Raw genomic sequence first — 16,411 nt, forward strand, 5'->3', positions numbered from 1 at the left:
GCACTCTACCACTTGAGCCACAGCGCCACTTCCGGCTTTTTCTGCTTATGTGGTACTGAGGAATTGAACCCAGGGCTTCATGCATGCAAGGCAAGCACTCTACCACTAAGCCACCTTCCCAGCCCAACTAACCAGTTTTTAAGTCTTTTTTTTTTTTTTTGCTAGTCCTCGATCTTGAATTCAGGGCCTGGGCACTGTCCCTGAGCTGCTTTTGCTCAAGGCTAGCACTCTACCACTTGAGCCACATTCCCAGCCCATACTAAGCATTTTAAAATGAGAGCTTTCATTCCTCTAGCCATTTGATGAAGTATTATGACCTCTAGTTTATTAATGAGTCCCAGAGATGTTGAGAAACTAGTTACCCAGGTAAGAAGGAGCGGATAGGATTTGAACCCAAGGACTCTGTGCTCTTATTTTCCTGGAGCCTCTGGCTGCCAAGTTTAACAGTTTTAAGAGCTTGCAATCTCAGCTGCCCATGCAGCATCCCACATCTCTACCCTGTTTGAGGAGGAGTGTGGAGAGGGATTCTCACCGTGATAGCCTGGAAGGACCGGAACTCTAAGTATGTGAGATGTTGAGCCAGCTCCTCTGTCTCCAGGTGGTCAAAAAGCAAGGATACTTTGCGCTTTTTTCCCAGGCCTGGGCTGCTCATGAGAGGAGGGGGGCCAGGGCCACCAGGGCTCAGGCTGGGGATGAAGAAGAATAGAATATTGAAATGGCTGAGTTGAGGGTCAGGGGGTATGGAGATGGCAGGATGGGGGACACGGAAAGGGGCATGAGGCCGACTCACAGGTGGGTGTCGTCTCCCAGGTTCCTTTGGGCAGAGGTCCCCTCCTGGGCCACCTTGGCCCAGAAGCGACCTATGACTTCTTCTAACTGGGGCTCCTGGTGCAAAGCTTCTGGATGCTTGTTCAGCCAGTACCTGACAGTGGTTTAGATCAGGGTGAGGCTGGGGTGGGGGTGGGGGGAGACCACTACAGGGGTCTTCAGCTGAAGATTCTGTAGGTACTGGGTTATAGGTTTCTCTGTGAGTGTGTGTGTGTGTGTGTGTGTGCAACAGAGAGAGGGAGGGAGGGAGGGAAGAGAGAGAGGAAGGGGGAGAGAAAGAGAGAGACAAAGAGAGAGAGATCTTTGGGAGTCAGGATTTGGAAGTGTGCCAGGATGGGACAATCTCTAGGATAAACTGAGGTTCTTCTTATCTCTATCTCTGTCTCTGTCTCTCTGTACTGTGGATTGAACTCAGGGTTTTGAGCTAGCTAAGCTACACTCCTAACCCTTTTCTCCCTTAGTTTGTTTTTCAGATACTATCTTGCCCCTTTGCTTTGGGTCTTGGATTGTGATCCTTCTAACTCTGCCTTCCAAGTAGCTGAGATTACATGTGTGCCCCACCACATCCAGCCCAAAGTTTGAGGGTTGTCTCAACACCAGATGGGGGCAATCTATGGAAGATGGACATGGGGAATCTCTTGGAAGTAGGATGGTTTGGCGGGGTGGGGGTGGGGCTCAAGAAGCAGACAGGGGTGAGATTTTTGAGGGGAACAGAATGAAGCAGTCCTAGGAGTTTGTGGGAGGTGGGAGCTTGGGGGGGGGTGGGTCAGAGCTAGAAGTCTCTTGATTCAGTTGGGAGACAGTCTATGGGATCTAGTTGGGGGGGGATCTCAAAGAAGTGTGATTCTAAAGAGCAGAGATAGGAGGGCCTTAGGAACTAAGCCAGGGAAGTCTTAGATTTTGAGTCTTGGGTGGGTCTGTGGGGGAATGGGATTGGGGAATCTCTGAGAAGTATTTTTATTTTTTTGGATAGGAGTCTTGGGTTATAGGATTGAGGGGCTTGGCCCAGACCTACCTGACCAGGTAGCAGATCTGCAGCTGCCTCTGCTGCTGTGTGTCTTCTGTGGCCTTCTGGTATCTGAGTTCTGGTCAAGGCTTTTTCTCAGACATCCCAGCCTCCTGCCCTCACCTCCTGTTCCTATCTCCCAGGTGCTCACATGTCTGCCCTCCACCCTCTACCCTCAGCTTATGATCCTGGGGAGGATATGAAGTCAACAGACGACCAGCAAACTCAACAGAAGGTAGTACCCAGTTGTGCATGGCCAGCACCATATTGAGAATGTGGTCCCCACGTCGGAGGTTGCCAGTTGAGTCTGGGGTTGAGGAGGAAATTTCCATCAGAATGGCTTCTGGGCAATGGATTGACTTCCAGGGCTTGAAGGGACTATCTGAGTCTAATGCCGGCTCTGCCAGTGATGCCCTGCGTGCACTTGAGCAAACAATATAACTTCTTTTGTGCCTTAGTTTCCTTATCTGTGGCAAGCTTGGGCAAGCACACCTTCTTCTTCTTGTTGAACACAGCTTCCTACCCCACTCACTTTAGGAGCAAACAAGTACAGGTGTTTTTTGTCTTACCCAGAAAGATTAAGAGTCATCACATGTCCATTTTATGCAGCCATTCGCGGAGCAAGGGGAATGCATGGGTGGGGAGACTAGCCAGGCCTGGGGACACTCACCGAAGGACTGGATGCATTTCTCCAGCAGCTCATCTTCACTGCAGCTGTTCTCACTCAGCACGCCCAGAGTCATGGAAGCCATGACCTTGCTGATTTCTCTGGGACTGGGGCAGGTCTTGTGGCGTCGGGCTGGTCGAAGCCGCCCCTGCCCTCCTGTCTTCCCCGAGCATTCCTGATGAGACTTCCTGTGGGCACACAAGGAATTATGGGTGTGCCTTTCTTTGGGCAGACCCTCAGGGTATCTTTTAACCCCAATTCCTCAAAAGACTATGAGAGAAATTTCCTACAAGTAACATCCTCAAGTTCCTCCTGTACTACTAGAGACCCATGAAAGAAACCCCCCAGGAGTAGTCGAGATCCCCCAGGGGATCATGGAAGACCCCAGAACTTCTAAGGACTCTCCAAGAAACCTAAGAACTTCCTGCAGGAATTGCTTTCATATTTCTCTCTCTCTCTTTTTTTTTTTTTTGGGTCCGGTTGTGGGGCCTGAACTCTGGGCCTGGGCACTGTCCTTCAGCTCTTCAGCTTGAGGCTAGCGCTCTACCACTTGAGCCACAGCGCCACTCCCGGCTTCTTTTTGCTTATGTGGTGCTGAGGAATCGAACCCAGGGCCTCAGGCATGCAAGGCAAGCGCTTTACCACTGAGCCACCTTCCCAGCCCTCATATTTCTCTTGATAATAGTCCTGAGGCCTTATGAGAGACTTCCTTTTGGCATAGCCCTGCTGAGATTTTGGTCTGGATACCCCAGGAAATCAAGGAAGGAGATCCCTAAGATCATTCCCAGAGGAATGACCCAGAAGGTCAGTCCCTCAGACTCCGGACTCCCCTTTACTCTCTAGTTCACCTTTTTTTTTTTTTGTCGGTCGTGGGGCTTGAACTCTGGGCTTGGGCACTGTCCCTGCGCTCTTCAGCTCAAGACGAGTGCTCTACCACTTCAGCCACAGCGCCACTTCCGGTTTTCTAGTGGTTTATTGGAGATAAGAGTGTCACAGACTTTCCTGCCCAGGCTGGCTTTGAACTGCGATCCTCAGATCTCAGCTTCCTGAGTTGCTAGGATTACAGGCGTGAGCCACCGGCGCCCGGCTTTCTAGTTCACCTTTTTTAGTTAGTTTGTTTCTTCACCTCAGCCCAGACATCTTAAAAAAAAAAACTCAGGCTGTTTGGCCCTTGGAAGCAAATCTTTCCCCTATATGCACACTTAGTCCCTGTAAGATCACATTCCCCTTCCCCAGGTAGATGTTTTGCAGATCCCAGGGTTGCAGCCTTTTGTTTGGTTCCTTCCAGTTGAAGCCCAGAGAGGAAGTACTAATGTACAGCGGCTTCCCTAGGGCTCCTCAGAGCTAGGCGGGGTCCCTGGGGCCACTTCAAGGAAAATTTAAAAATAAACTTTCTCTCTGCCCTGTGCCTCCCTCGGCTCCAGGTCCAGGTGGGGAAAGAGGAGTAATGGAGAGACAGGGGTAGTGGAAGGAAGGAGGGAGGGAGGAGAAACTGAGATCCATCGTCAGACAAAACTGGGTTTGAGACATTTCTGCTGGCTCTGTGACTTTTTTTGTGAGTCACTCACTTTCTCCAGTCCTCATTTGTCTCATATGAAAAATGAGGATCGTCTTTGAACCTTCCCCAGAAATTTGTTCATTATAATCAAGCAATTCCTGGCTCCTTGGAGGTTCTAAGTAATACATTTGATTGGCTCAGGCTGATAAGTGACCCAGAAGTGGAAAAGTTTAGTTCAAGTTGCACAAAGTAAAAAGGGATGGGGAAAACTAGAAGCCAGGTCTGCAGTTCTGTGTGTGTGTGTGTGTGTGTGTGTGTGTGTGTTGAATTGACAAAGAGGGAGCCCTCATAGCAAAGGCACCATATTGCCTGGCACATCTTGGTTCAATATACGTGTATTGAATTTCATTGAGCAGGCATTTACTGAGTGCTGACTAGGTAGTAGGCCAGGCACTGATCATTAAATGGGTCAGTGATTCTCAAGCATAGTCCACAATTGGCACCAATGGTATTGCCAAGGAATTTGATATATATATGTATTCACAGGCCCTGCCTCCTAGACCTACAGAATCTGAAACATCAGGGATGATTCTAGCAAGATTCAGGTGTGTGTGTGTGTTTGTGTGTGTGTGTGTGTGCTGGTACTAGGGCTTATACTCAGGGTTTAGACACTGTTCCTGAACTTTTTTTTTTTTTTCTCTAGGTTGACTACCACTTAAACCATTTCTGGCTTTTTGCTGGTTAGTTGGAGATAAGAGTCTCCTGGACTTTCCTGCCCAGGCTGGCTTCAAACTGTGATCCTTAGATCTCAGCCTCTTTGAGTAGTTAAGATTACAGGAGTGAACCACCAGTGCCTGGCTTCAGGTTTTTTGTTTTTTTGACATGCACTCAAATTTGCTAATCGCTGCTTTAGACCGTTTCACTAAAAATGTACAGTATGACTACTCTAGTAATACAAGAAAAAGACAGGCAGAGCAACGGAGGAACTTACCTAAGATCACACAGACAGGAAATGAGGCTGCTAGTGTTCAATCCTCTGGGAAGTGGCCCGGGGGACCCCTTCTACTAATCGGAATCATGCTGGGGGTGGAGGTGGGGGAAGGCTGAAGGAGTTACCCAGGCTGGGAACCCAGCACCCTCTGTCCTATATAGTGACAGGAGGGCAAGAATGCCTAGGAGACAGGAGTTCATTGCAGCGCCTGCTGGCATTGGCAGCCGCCTGGCCCTTACCTGTGGACTGGCGGGCAGCCCCCTGTGGTGTCTGGAGCAGCTGGGAGTGTTTTAAGAGGCAGGGGAAAAAAATGCCTAGCCTACGTCACTCCTTGTCTCCTGGGTCCTGCGGAAGCCTAAGAGTTTCCAGTTCAGGGTGAGAGGGTGGGCAGTGACTATGATTTGAGAGCAGATAGACCCCGGGGAGAGCTGGGTGTCTCACCCAGCTGTGGGAGCTGGGATGGAGAGCAGAAGGACAGAGAAGGCGACCCAGGGCAGCTCAAACAGGAATTTGAGGGCCAGGTACAGTGCAGCAGCCCTGCCTAGCTCTGGATTCTAGAAGCATCCTCTTTGATCCTTTAACCCAATGTGAGGGATCCAGACATACTAGCCCCTCCTTAGTATCCCCCCCTCCACAACTTTCCCAAGGGGTTGCTTTGCTGCTAGTCTTCTCCGGTGACCGGTGACCGTAGCACAGGGCAGGGGGGCCGGTGTCTCTCTTACCTCTTGCTGTCTTTCCTGTTCATGTTTCCTGGGGAAAGGGGTCCTTGGGAGACCTGGGGGTTCAGCTCCTCCCCCTCACTGGTGCTCCTGCTTGTCAACCCCTTGGGAGCTGGGGCCTCCCCAGAGCTTGGGAAGGAAAGAGGAACTGCCCCTCCCCGCCCACCCTCAGGCCAGGGGGAAGGAAGAAGCTGGGGAGAGACCAAAGGCTCCCCTCCCCCACGCGGGGGATCCCTGCAGGCTGAGGTTTCCGGTGTTGCTGCCCCCCCCCCAGCCTAGCAGGCTCTCTATCTCCCTATCTTTTTGTCTTGAGACTTCAGATTGTTATTATCATACTTCAATAAAAGCAGTTTAAAAAAAGCATGACTAATATTTCTGTAGAAACACATACACACAAAAAGTATTTCTATACAGGCATATTCATGCATACAAAACACTAAGGTTCACTTCCAGAGTGCTGGGATTACAGGTGTGCACCACCATACCTGGCTTGAAGGGTATCATTTGTACCCTGGAAAACATTTCACTTTTATTACTTCCCTTGTGGCACTTTCTGTAACATCTACTATACACTATGCACTGTGATGAGTTTTAAAATATTAATTCCACGTGCTATAATCTTATTATAAAAATGTGACAAGGAGGTAAACTTTCTGGAAGTTCCACATAACACATTCTGTCTCTGCTGGGCAGGAGAGGCAGATATTACATGTTATTTAAGGCTCATGAGAACTGGAACTGTTGTCTATGAGGTTTATGTGTGTACATTGTTGCCCCTAGAAACAGACTTTTCTTTTGAGTATGTATGTTTGGTGCTTTTACCTAAATGTGTCATGCTTGACATAGTTTTTAATTGAAGTACAAAGAAAAAAAGAGCACACATCATTAGTTAAATATTTAGGTTGAAGAAGGCTGCCTGAGCAAAGACACATGGTATTCATTCAAATCAAGAAACAGGCTGGGTGCCAGTGGCTCATGCCTGTAATCCTAGCTACTCAGGAGGCTGAGATCTGAGGATAATGGTTCAAAGCCAGCCCGGGCAGTAAAGGCCATGAGATTCTTATTTCCAATAAACCACCCAGAAAACCAGAAGTGGTGCTGTGGCTCAAGTGGTAGAGCACTAGCCTTGAGCTGAAGAGATGAGGGACAGTGCCCAGGCCCAAAGTTCAAACCCTGCAACTGACCAAAAAAAAAAAGAAAAAGAGAAAAGAAGCAGAACATTCTCATCAACCTCCCCATCACCCCATCACCACCAGCCTGACTTCTAACAGAGGCGGGCGTAAGCTGGCCCAAGCAGTGCTTTTATTTTGTGCTGTCTTTTTTTTTTTTGGGGTCCGGTCGTGGGGCTTGAACTCCGGGCCTGGGCACTGCCCCTCAGCTCTTCAGCTCAAGGCTAGTGCTCTACCACTTGAGCCACAGCGCCACTTCCGGCTTTTTTCTTTTTTTGCTTATGTGGTGCTGAGGAATGGAACCCAGGGCCTCAGGCTTGTAAGGCAAGCGCTCTACCACTGAGCCACCTTCCCAGCCCCTTGTGCTGTCTTTCTATGTCTGTGTCTGTGCCTCTGGTAACCCAGAAAGCCCCAGAGAGGTGGGTTGGAAAAGGCTTTGGTGTTTGTGTGTAAGCACATTGGGGCCCTCAGGAAGGTGAAAACTTAGGGAAAGTGATACATGTTCCAACATGCAAATATGGATTTTCTTTACACGAGGGGACTAGGGAACAAACATCAAATGTCAGGAAATGCATTGTACTTGCTATGTTTAAAATCAGAGCAGGGCACTGGTGGTTAAGGGCTGTACTCACAGTTATTCAGGAGGTTGAGATCTGAGGATTACAGTTTGAAGCCAGCCCAGGCAGCAAAATTCATGAGACTTTTCTTTCTTTCTTTCTTTCTCTCTCTTTCTTTCTTTCTCTCTCTTTCTCCCTCTTTCCCTCCCTCCCTCCCTTCCTTCCTTCTTTCTTTCTTTCTCTTTTGGTCTGTCATAGTCCTCCTTAGTAGATAGGATTACAGGTGTGAGCCACCAGTGCCCAACTGTGTGAGACTCTTATCTCCAATTGATTACCAAAAAAATCTGAAGTGGAGCTGTGACCGAAATGGTAGAGCTCTAATCTTATGCAAATAAGTTCCTAGACAGTGCCAGGCTCTGAGTTCAAGCCCAGGTGGCCGCACGCATGTGTGCGTGCGTGCACACACACACACACACACACACACATACACAGAAATTAGAAGTTTGACTTGGGGAGCCCAAATGGAGACTAGGAGTAGGGGGGACTGAGCCCACAAGACTGGCAATAAACAGCCATTTCTCAGGACTCTCTGGCACTGCTTAGATGAACTGTAGGCCTGGGTAAGTTACTCAGCAATTTGCTCCAGGGGCACATACTAAAACCACGTTTGTCAGCTCTGGTAGAGGGGAGTGCAGGACATAGCAATGGCCCTTCAGAACTGGAGGCCGTCCCAATGTCTGTGATGTCCACCCAAGTTCCTAGGTAGATAAACCAAAGTGTCAGTCATTAACAAGTCCTTGTAGCAGTCCTAGCTACTAAGGAGGCTGAGATCTGAGGATTGTGGTTCAAAGCCAGTCTGGGCAGGAAAAGCCGTGAAACTCCTATCTCCAATAGACCACCAGAAAACCGGAAGTGGCTCTGTGGCTCACGTGGTAGAGCGCTAGCCTTGAGCTGAAGAGCTGAGAACAGTGCCCAGGCCCAGAATTCAAGCCCCATGACCACTACCAACAACAACAAAAAAGTCCTTGCAAAGCCATCATAGCCACAATGCAGGTGTCTGCAGACCAATATGGGAAGGGTTCTGAGACATATAATCATGACTGGCAGAAGTAAGACACTATTAATATCTTATGATATCAGTCATAATGACACAATCATTTTACATTCTGTGCAAATGTTAATGGAAAGTAATGCTTAATTTTGCAGTACTTGGAATCAATTCAAGTAATTTAACACACCGTTGTATATTCCAAGATGCACAACACAAAATGATATTGTATTTTATCACATAATATTAACCTTAATATGGAATTATGTAATACCTTTTTGATTCATATAATTCAACAATATGGTACAAAGTTACTTGCTATTTAATGTAATTTCATTAACACCAATATTTCTGTGACTTCTGACAACCTGTTATACATTGTATAATATTTTTTTTTAAGAATGAAGTCTTGAAAATAGACATTCAAGATAAGCAAAAAAAGGGCTGGATGTATGGATTAGGTGGTAGAGTTCTAGTCCTGAGTAAACAAGCATAAGAAGCAAGCTGAGTGAGTGTGAGGCCCTGGTACTAGAAAAAAATGAAAATAAAACAAAAACAAAAACCTCCCACAGGGCTGGGAAGGTGGCTCAGTGGTAGAGCGCTTGCCTTGCATGCATGAGGCCCTGGGTTTGATTCCTCAGCACCACATAAGCAAAAACAAAAAAGCCAGAAGTGGCGCTGTGGCTCAAGTGGTAGAGTGCTAGCCTTGAGCTGAAGAGCTGAGGGACAGCGCCCAGGCCCAGAGTTCAGGCCCCACGACCGGACCAAAAAACAAACAAAAAACAAAAACCTCCCACAAAATTAGACATGGTAAAGCTATGTGTTTTCATTTTCTTTTTTTGTGTGTGTATGCTTGTATTGGGGCTCAAACCCAGGGACCTGTGTGTTTTTTCCTTAGTTTTTTTTTTTTTTTGTCTGGGCCTGGGCACTATCCCTCAGCTCTTCAGCTCAAGGCTAGTGCTCTACCATTTGAGCCACAGTGCCACTTCCGGCTTTCTGGTGTTTTATTGGAGATAAGAGTCTCCTGGAGCTGGGCGCTGGTGGCTCATGCCTGTAATCCTAGCTACTCAGGAGGCTGATCTGAGAATCTCGGTTCAAAGCCAGTCCAGGCAGGAAAGACCATGAGACTCCTATCTCCAATAAACCACTAGAAAACCGGCAGTGGCGCTGTAGCTCAAGTGGTAGAGAACTTGCCTTGAGCTGAAGAGCTGAGGGACAGCGCCCAGGCCCAAAGTTCAAGCCCCATGATTGACAAAAAAAAAAAGAGTCTCGGACTTTCCTGCCCAGGCTGGCTTTGAACCGTGATCCTCAGATCTCAGCCTCCTGAGTAGCTAAGATTATAAGTGTGAGATACCAGTGCCCAGCTTCCTTAGCTTTTTTTTTTTTCCCCCTCAAGTGCTGTACCACTTGAGCCACAGTTCCACCTCTGACTTTTTGGTGGTTAATTGGAGTTAAGAGTTTTATCAGCTGGGCGCTGGTGGCGCACGCCTGTAATCCTAGCTACTCAGGAGGCTGAGATCTGAGGATCGTGGTTCAAAGCCAGCCCGGGCAGGAGAGACCGTGAGACTCCTATCTCCAATAAACCACCAGAAAACCGGAAGTGGCGCTGTAGCTCAAGAGGTAGACCTTTTGCCTTGAGCTGAAGAGCTGAGGGACAGCGCCCAGGCCCAGAGTTCAAGCCCCACGACCGACCAAAAAAAAAAAAAAAAAAAGAGTTTTATCAACTTTTCTGCCTGGGCTGACTTCAAACTGCGATCCTCAGATCTCAACCTTCTGAGTAGCTCGGATTACAGGCATGAGCCACTGGCACTCGGCTCATGCTTTCATTTTCTGCTCTCAATAAGATGAATCAAACCCAGACTATCTGGCACAGAGTCCTTACTTCTCAACCTTGTGTGTTGTGTTGCATGTGTGTGCAGTGTGTGTGTGTGTGTGTACGCATTGTGTGTGGTATGTGTGTGTGTGTGTTGGAACACACTATGTAGCTCAAGCTGGCCTTGAACTTGTGATCCTCCTGTCTTGGCCTCCCAAATTCTAGAATTATGGAAATATGCCACCACACATGCCCATATAATGCCTTTTTTTTTTTTTTTAAAGCCAGGAGACTTTATGCGTTTATTTAGCCAGTCCTGGGGCTTGAACTCAGGGCCTGGCCACTGTCCCTGAACGTTGTTTGCTCAAGGCTAGCACTCTACCACTTGAGCCACAGCACCACTTCCAACTTTTTTCTCTTTATGTAGTATTGAGGAACTGAACCGAGGGCTTCATGCATGCTAGGCTAGCACTCTACTACCATGCCACATTTCCAGCCCCAAGTCAGAAGGCTTTAAATGGCACACATTCAGGTTCTCTTGTGTGATATCCAGCCAAGGTTTTACTGCCTAGAGCCTCAGTTTGCCCTTTGTGAAACAAACCTTACCCCCACCTTCCAGTTTTAGCCAAGGTTTGAGGTCTGTGGGCGTGGCTCCGAGCGAGGGGCGTGGCTCAGTGCACATTGGTCCAATGGGTGCGAGGCTCCGACTGAGGGGCGTGGCCACGTGCGCCCCGGCCCAATGGGTGCAGTGGGGGGGCTGGGACCTCTTCCCAGCTCTGTCCAGCACTCGTGTCCTCCTCCCAGTTCCATCTACCTCGCGCGGGTGCCTCTGGCGTCCCCAGAGGTCTCCGACTTCAACCCGCCCCCAGCCCACCTGCCCAGCCTGCAGCCCCTTCCCTCCATCCCCCGACCTCAGCCCAGGCCTTCTGGAGCCCCGACATCATGGGAGACGGAGGAGAAGGCGAGGACGAAGTCCAGTTCCTGCGGACGGTACTTATCTCTGAGTTCGGGGGGTAGTCTCTGGGGGTGGGGGTCTATTTCTAAGGTATCCCTGAGTCTTTCCTTCATCTCTATGTCGGTCCTGTTTGCCGGTGGTCTCTAAGAATCGAGATCTCTTCCTTTGTCACTTCAAGCGACTGTCACTTTTTAAATATCTCCTCCACCTTTCTCACCAGAGATTTAATTAGCAGGATTTGAGAATTTCAGAATGGGGAGCGGGATATCCTTCGGCTGCTTCTGATTTTTAGTGCTTTAGTCCACAAGTGGGGGACACTGAGGGAGCACCCACCCCCCTTTAGGCCACCCTGCAAGCAGACACTTGGGGAAGGTGGTTCTAATTCCTGGGCTTAATTTAGCCACCCTCCCACCCCCACCCAGCCCTCATTCTCTTCTTGCTCCAGGCTCTGACCCATTTAAATTCTTGGGAAGGGGGCTGGCTGGTGTGGGGTTGGAGGACAAAATTTGTTCTAACTCCTATCCTTGGGGGGAATCCTTGGGGGTCTCTTGGATTCTTGGTCTCCCCCCCCCCCCTGCCCTTTCCCTGCTTTGGGTTTGAGGAGAAGGATCAAATATGTCTGCTGATGGTTCATGAGACTCTGTGGGTGGTGTCTCTACCCATCTCTTTGGGATGTCCACTATCTCTGTCTCTGTCTCTTTGTCTCTAGCTCTTCCTTTTGTTCCTTGGCTTCAGTCCCTCTGTGTTTTGCTGTCCCTCTGGCTCTGTCTCTCCCTGAATCTCTGATCACAGGCTGGAGGGTTGGGGGGCAGGGATAGGAATTAGAACAACAGGTGTCCCTCCCAGAAATAGTCCGTTTTTCTGGGCCCTGGACAGAGAGGAGAAGAGAAAGAAGGAGGGGCTGCCCATCTCCCAGTCCTTCACCCTCCCTTTCAATGGTGCGCCCTCCCAGTTCCACCTCTCCTCCAGTGGCTCAGCTGGGGGTGAGAGGGGGTGAGTCTGAGAGGAGATCATTCCCCTGGTCCAGGTCTGCTGACCCTCTACTGCCCTCTTCCCTCCCCCTCCAAGGCTCTGAGTCCATGCAAGAAGTGCTGACGCAGCATTCCAAACCCAGAATAGAACCCTGGTGGCCTGGGTCCGGTTTCCTGGGAGGGAGGAACAAACAGCTGGGCTGCTAGTGAAGGATGGGGACAGCTGGATGCGAAGCCACTGGATGGAATCTTGCCCAGCCCCAGCCCCTTAACAGATATGATGGGTTGGACCTAATAAGACCATAGCTGTGGTAGCCTATGGTCTGTACCCAGGCTTTGTGCCCAGGGCCTTGGCCTCTGGAGGTATCTAATTATATTCTTGCTGCCTTATCTTCTGAGGTAGGGCCCTATCTTTATCTCCCAGAGAGATTTGAGGGAAAGCAAGCCCCAAGTGGTTAAATCACTTGCTCAAGGTCAAGGCCAGGAAGTGGCATCTCTGGATAGCCAGGAAGGCCTAGTTGTTTTGTTTTCACCAGAGGAAAACTGGATCCAGACATACTAAGTTAGCAATCTAGTGTTAGGGCTCCAGAGAGTCCTGGCCTTGGTATTCTCTTGGCCCCAGATTGGGTCTGGTTTTCCTGAGTGTTATTGAACTCATGCAGCACTTCTCTACAATTTTTTGGGATCATATCCCACCAATTGCACCAATATTTCATATTGCAACCCAGTACATAAACATAGACTTAAAAAAACCTCTGCTTTATTAAGGCATATACAATAAATTATACTCACTTTGGCGTGCTAGTTTAATGAGTTTTGACAAACTGTGCAGACTCAGGTAACCACCATCAAAGCAGAGAATATTTCCTTTACTGCAGAAGGTCTTTCCTGTTCTTTTTCTTCTTTTAATGCTAATACTGGGGCTTGAACACAGGACCTCTCGATCTCGCTTGGCTTTTTCTGCTCAAGGCTAGCCTTCTACCACTTGAGCCACAACTCCACTTCCAGCTTTTAGCTACTTGATTGGAGTCTTGTGGATTTGTCTTCCCTGGCTGGATTCCAACCAGGATCCTCAGATCTCAGTCTTGTGAGTAGCGAGGATTACAGGAGTGAGCCACCAGTTCCCCGGCTGTCTTTCTCTTTTTGCTCAGTGTATTTTTGACATTTATCTGTGTTGCTTGTATCCAAAATGCATTCCTTTTTGTTGCCAAGTAGTACTGTATTGTATGACTATATTGCAATTTGCTTATCAGTTCATTTGCCTGATGGACATTTGGGTGGTCTCCAGGTTTTGCAACCATGGACAACCCCTGTGAGCATTCACACACACACACACACACACACACACACACACACCTATTTTTAACAGTGACAACTTCATAAAATGTAGATTGCCCTGAAGGCAGGACAGGAGGTTTGTTATTTCCTGTTCTTGCTCTATTTTATTTCAATGTTAAAGAAGACTAGCCAGTCTCCCCGCCCCCCTACAAACACACTCTGCACTCCCCTCCTACCTGGTTTCATTTCCCTTGGATGGTAGATGACCTCTTAACTTGCTCAGGCTGATGTTTCTCAAAGCCAGGCCCAAGTCAGAACTCCTAGTGGGGAGATAGCTGGATAATAATACAGATTCTTTGTAGGCCCCGGGCCTCTTTGAAGGAGGTTTTGGTGGTAAGGGGTAGGAAGCTGTGGTAGAAAAGGAACTTTATTTTACTTTATTGTTGTTGTCGTTGTTATTATTACTATGTTTTGTGTGGATGTGGGATGGTATTGCACTCTTACTTAACATTTTTATTCAAAGCTAGTACTCTGCCACTTAAACCATAGTTCTATTTCTGTTATTTTATTTTATTTCCAGTCCTGGGGCTTGAACTCAGGGCCTGGGCACTGTCTCTGAGCTTCTTTTGCTCAAGGCTTGAGCCACAAAACCACTTCTGGTTTTTTCTGTGTATATGGTACTAAGGAATTGAACCCAGTGCTTTATGTGTGCTAGGTAAACACTCTACCACCAAGCCATATTTCCAGCCTCTGTTATTCATTTTTGGGGAGGGGAGAGGGATGGCTAATTGGAGCCTTGAGTTCAAATATCAAGTGAAAGTGTGAGGCCCTGAGTTCAAGCCTCAGTACTGGCACACATACAAAAAATTAGTCATCTTGAGGTTAATTGGAAATTAAGTTGGAGTTGAGTTCAAAGAATGCACATTCCATTTAGCCTTCAGTCATTGTCCCAACTGTTAATGTTTGCTATGTCTACTTAACCTTTTCCTCCTCTCTATATTTTTTCCCCTGAGGAAAATACCTAGACCTGTGCTACTTTCAGTGTATAAGAATGGTGTTTCACTGGGCACCCATAGCTCACACCTGTCATCCTAGCTACTCAGGAGGCTGAGATCTGAGGATTGAGGTTCAAAACCAGCCTGGGCAGGAAAGTTTGTGAGACTCTTATCTCTAATTAGCCAGCAGAAAACCAGAAGTGGTGCTGTGGCTCAAGTAGTAGAGCACTAGCCTTGAGCTGAAGAGCTGAGGGACAGCGCAGAGTTCAAGCCCCATGATTGACTGAGGAAAAAAAAAAGAACGTTGTTTCTTCCAAAACTACAATGCAATCAGTTACCAAAATCAGACGCAGTAGTGTTGATAGGACCTCATTATCTAATCCCAGCACTTGGGAGGCTGAGGCAGAAGGATGGAGAGATTGTGGCCAATCCATGAGCTACCAAATGAGACTCTGCTTTAGAGAAACAACACTAAAACAACAACAAAAAATTAACTTACAAGCCTGTATATATTTTCCACCTTCTAATGGGGTCATCTTATGGATCCTACTTGGGAGGCCTCTGGAAGCAGCTGGACTCTGGTTCAAATCCAAGCTCCCCCGTCCACCTCTCTGTCTCTCTATCTCCCTGTCTCTCTGTCTGTCTCTGTTTCTGTCTCTCTCTTTCTCTGTGTCAGTGATAGAGCTTGAACTCGGGGCCTAGATGCTGCCCCTGAGCACTTTTGCTCAAGTGCTCTACCACTTTAAGCCACAGCTCCACTTCTGGTTTTCTGGTGGTTAATTGGAGATAAAGGGTTTCTTGGAGTTTCCCTACACTCAGGTTGGCTTTGAACCCCAATCTTCAGATCTCAGCTTCCTGAGTAGCTAAGATTACAGGCTTGAGCCACCAGTGCTCAGCCAAGCTCCTTCTCTTAACAGATGTGCAGTCTTGGGCAATTAGTGTCCTCCCCTGCCACCAATCTCAGTTTCCCCTGGGCTGGAGTCAAGCGCAGTGGAGCATGCCTGTAGTCCCAGCTGCTCTGGAGACTGAGGCAGGATCTCTTGAGTCCCCAAGGGTGGGTGGGAATTCCTCTCCCTGGACAGTTGGTGCGGGGCTGTCCCCACCAGCAGGTCCTGTCCCTTGGTGTCCCCAGGATGACGAGGTGGTCCTGCAGTGCAGCGCCACCGTGCTCAAGGAGCAGCTCAAGCTCTGCCTGGCGGCTGAGGGCTTCGGCAACCGCCTCTGCTTCCTGGAGCCCACCAGCAACGCGCAGGTCAGTGTCCACTGCCCCGGAGGAGGGCAGGGAGTCTGGAGCCCAGGGCCCAGATTCAAACTCAAGCCTTGCAAGATGAGGCTGACAGCAGGGGGATGGCCGTGGGGGCGGGGCTAAGATGGGAAAGGGGCGGGACAGGAAGAGGGTGTGGCCTGTGGCTGGGGGCGGGGCCTGGCTTCAAGGCGGGAAGTTCGTGTTCTGAGATAGATGCCTGGTCTGAGGAGGGATGGGGCCTGAGGAGTGACGGGGTCTGAGGTGACTGAGGCTGGGATTTGAGGAGGGCTTGGGTGTGAGAAGGGTTGGAGTCTGAGGTGACTGGGGCTGGGGTCTGAGGAGGGACTTAGGCAGGGTCTGAGGTATTTGGGGGGCAGGGTTTGAAGTTGCAGAGGTGGAGTCTGAGGAGGACAGGTCCTGAGGTGGGAGAGTGGGGGCTGAGGCGATTGGGGGCAGGGCTGTGGGTCACAGAGGTGAAGTCTGAGGAAGGAAGGATGCAACCTGGGCTGAGGACAGAATCTGAGGAGGGATCCGGGTCTGAGGAGGGCAGGGCCAGGGTCTGAAGTCTCAGGGGTGAGGACTGAGGAAGGATGGAGATTTGAGGTAGCAGGAGTTGCAGGCCCTAAGGGGTACACACACAGATTGTGGAAGATCAGGCAAGGCTGCTGAA

General features: G+C 49.0%; 2 protein-coding genes across 2 annotated transcripts in view; one reads left to right on the forward strand and one right to left on the reverse strand.

Annotated features, from left to right (window-relative positions):
- Rasgrp4 (RAS guanyl releasing protein 4) overlaps positions 1–5,783 on the reverse strand; it is a 14,903-nt gene extending 9,120 nt beyond the window's left edge. Inside the window, exons 1-6 of the mRNA XM_013026357.1 lie at positions 5,713–5,783; positions 2,505–2,689; positions 2,036–2,141; positions 1,844–1,906; positions 791–922; positions 533–686 (exon numbers count right to left, since the gene is read on the reverse strand). Coding sequence (XP_012881811.1) covers positions 533–686; positions 791–922; positions 1,844–1,906; positions 2,036–2,141; positions 2,505–2,689; positions 5,713–5,735 — 663 coding nt within the window. The 5' untranslated portion in view covers positions 5,736–5,783. The remainder of the gene's footprint in view (positions 1–532; positions 687–790; positions 923–1,843; positions 1,907–2,035; positions 2,142–2,504; positions 2,690–5,712) is intronic.
- A 5,455-nt stretch (positions 5,784–11,238) lies between these two features.
- The window catches only part of Ryr1 (ryanodine receptor 1 (skeletal)), a 111,771-nt gene continuing 106,598 nt past the window's right edge, over positions 11,239–16,411 (forward strand). The window contains exons 1-2 of the mRNA XM_013026195.1: positions 11,239–11,286; positions 15,628–15,747. Coding sequence (XP_012881649.1) covers positions 11,239–11,286; positions 15,628–15,747 — 168 coding nt within the window. The remainder of the gene's footprint in view (positions 11,287–15,627; positions 15,748–16,411) is intronic.

This window comes from Dipodomys ordii, unplaced genomic scaffold, assembly GCF_000151885.1.
Source record: "Dipodomys ordii isolate 6190 unplaced genomic scaffold, Dord_2.0 Scaffold92, whole genome shotgun sequence".
NCBI classification, from domain to species: Eukaryota; Metazoa; Chordata; class Mammalia; order Rodentia; family Heteromyidae; genus Dipodomys; species Dipodomys ordii.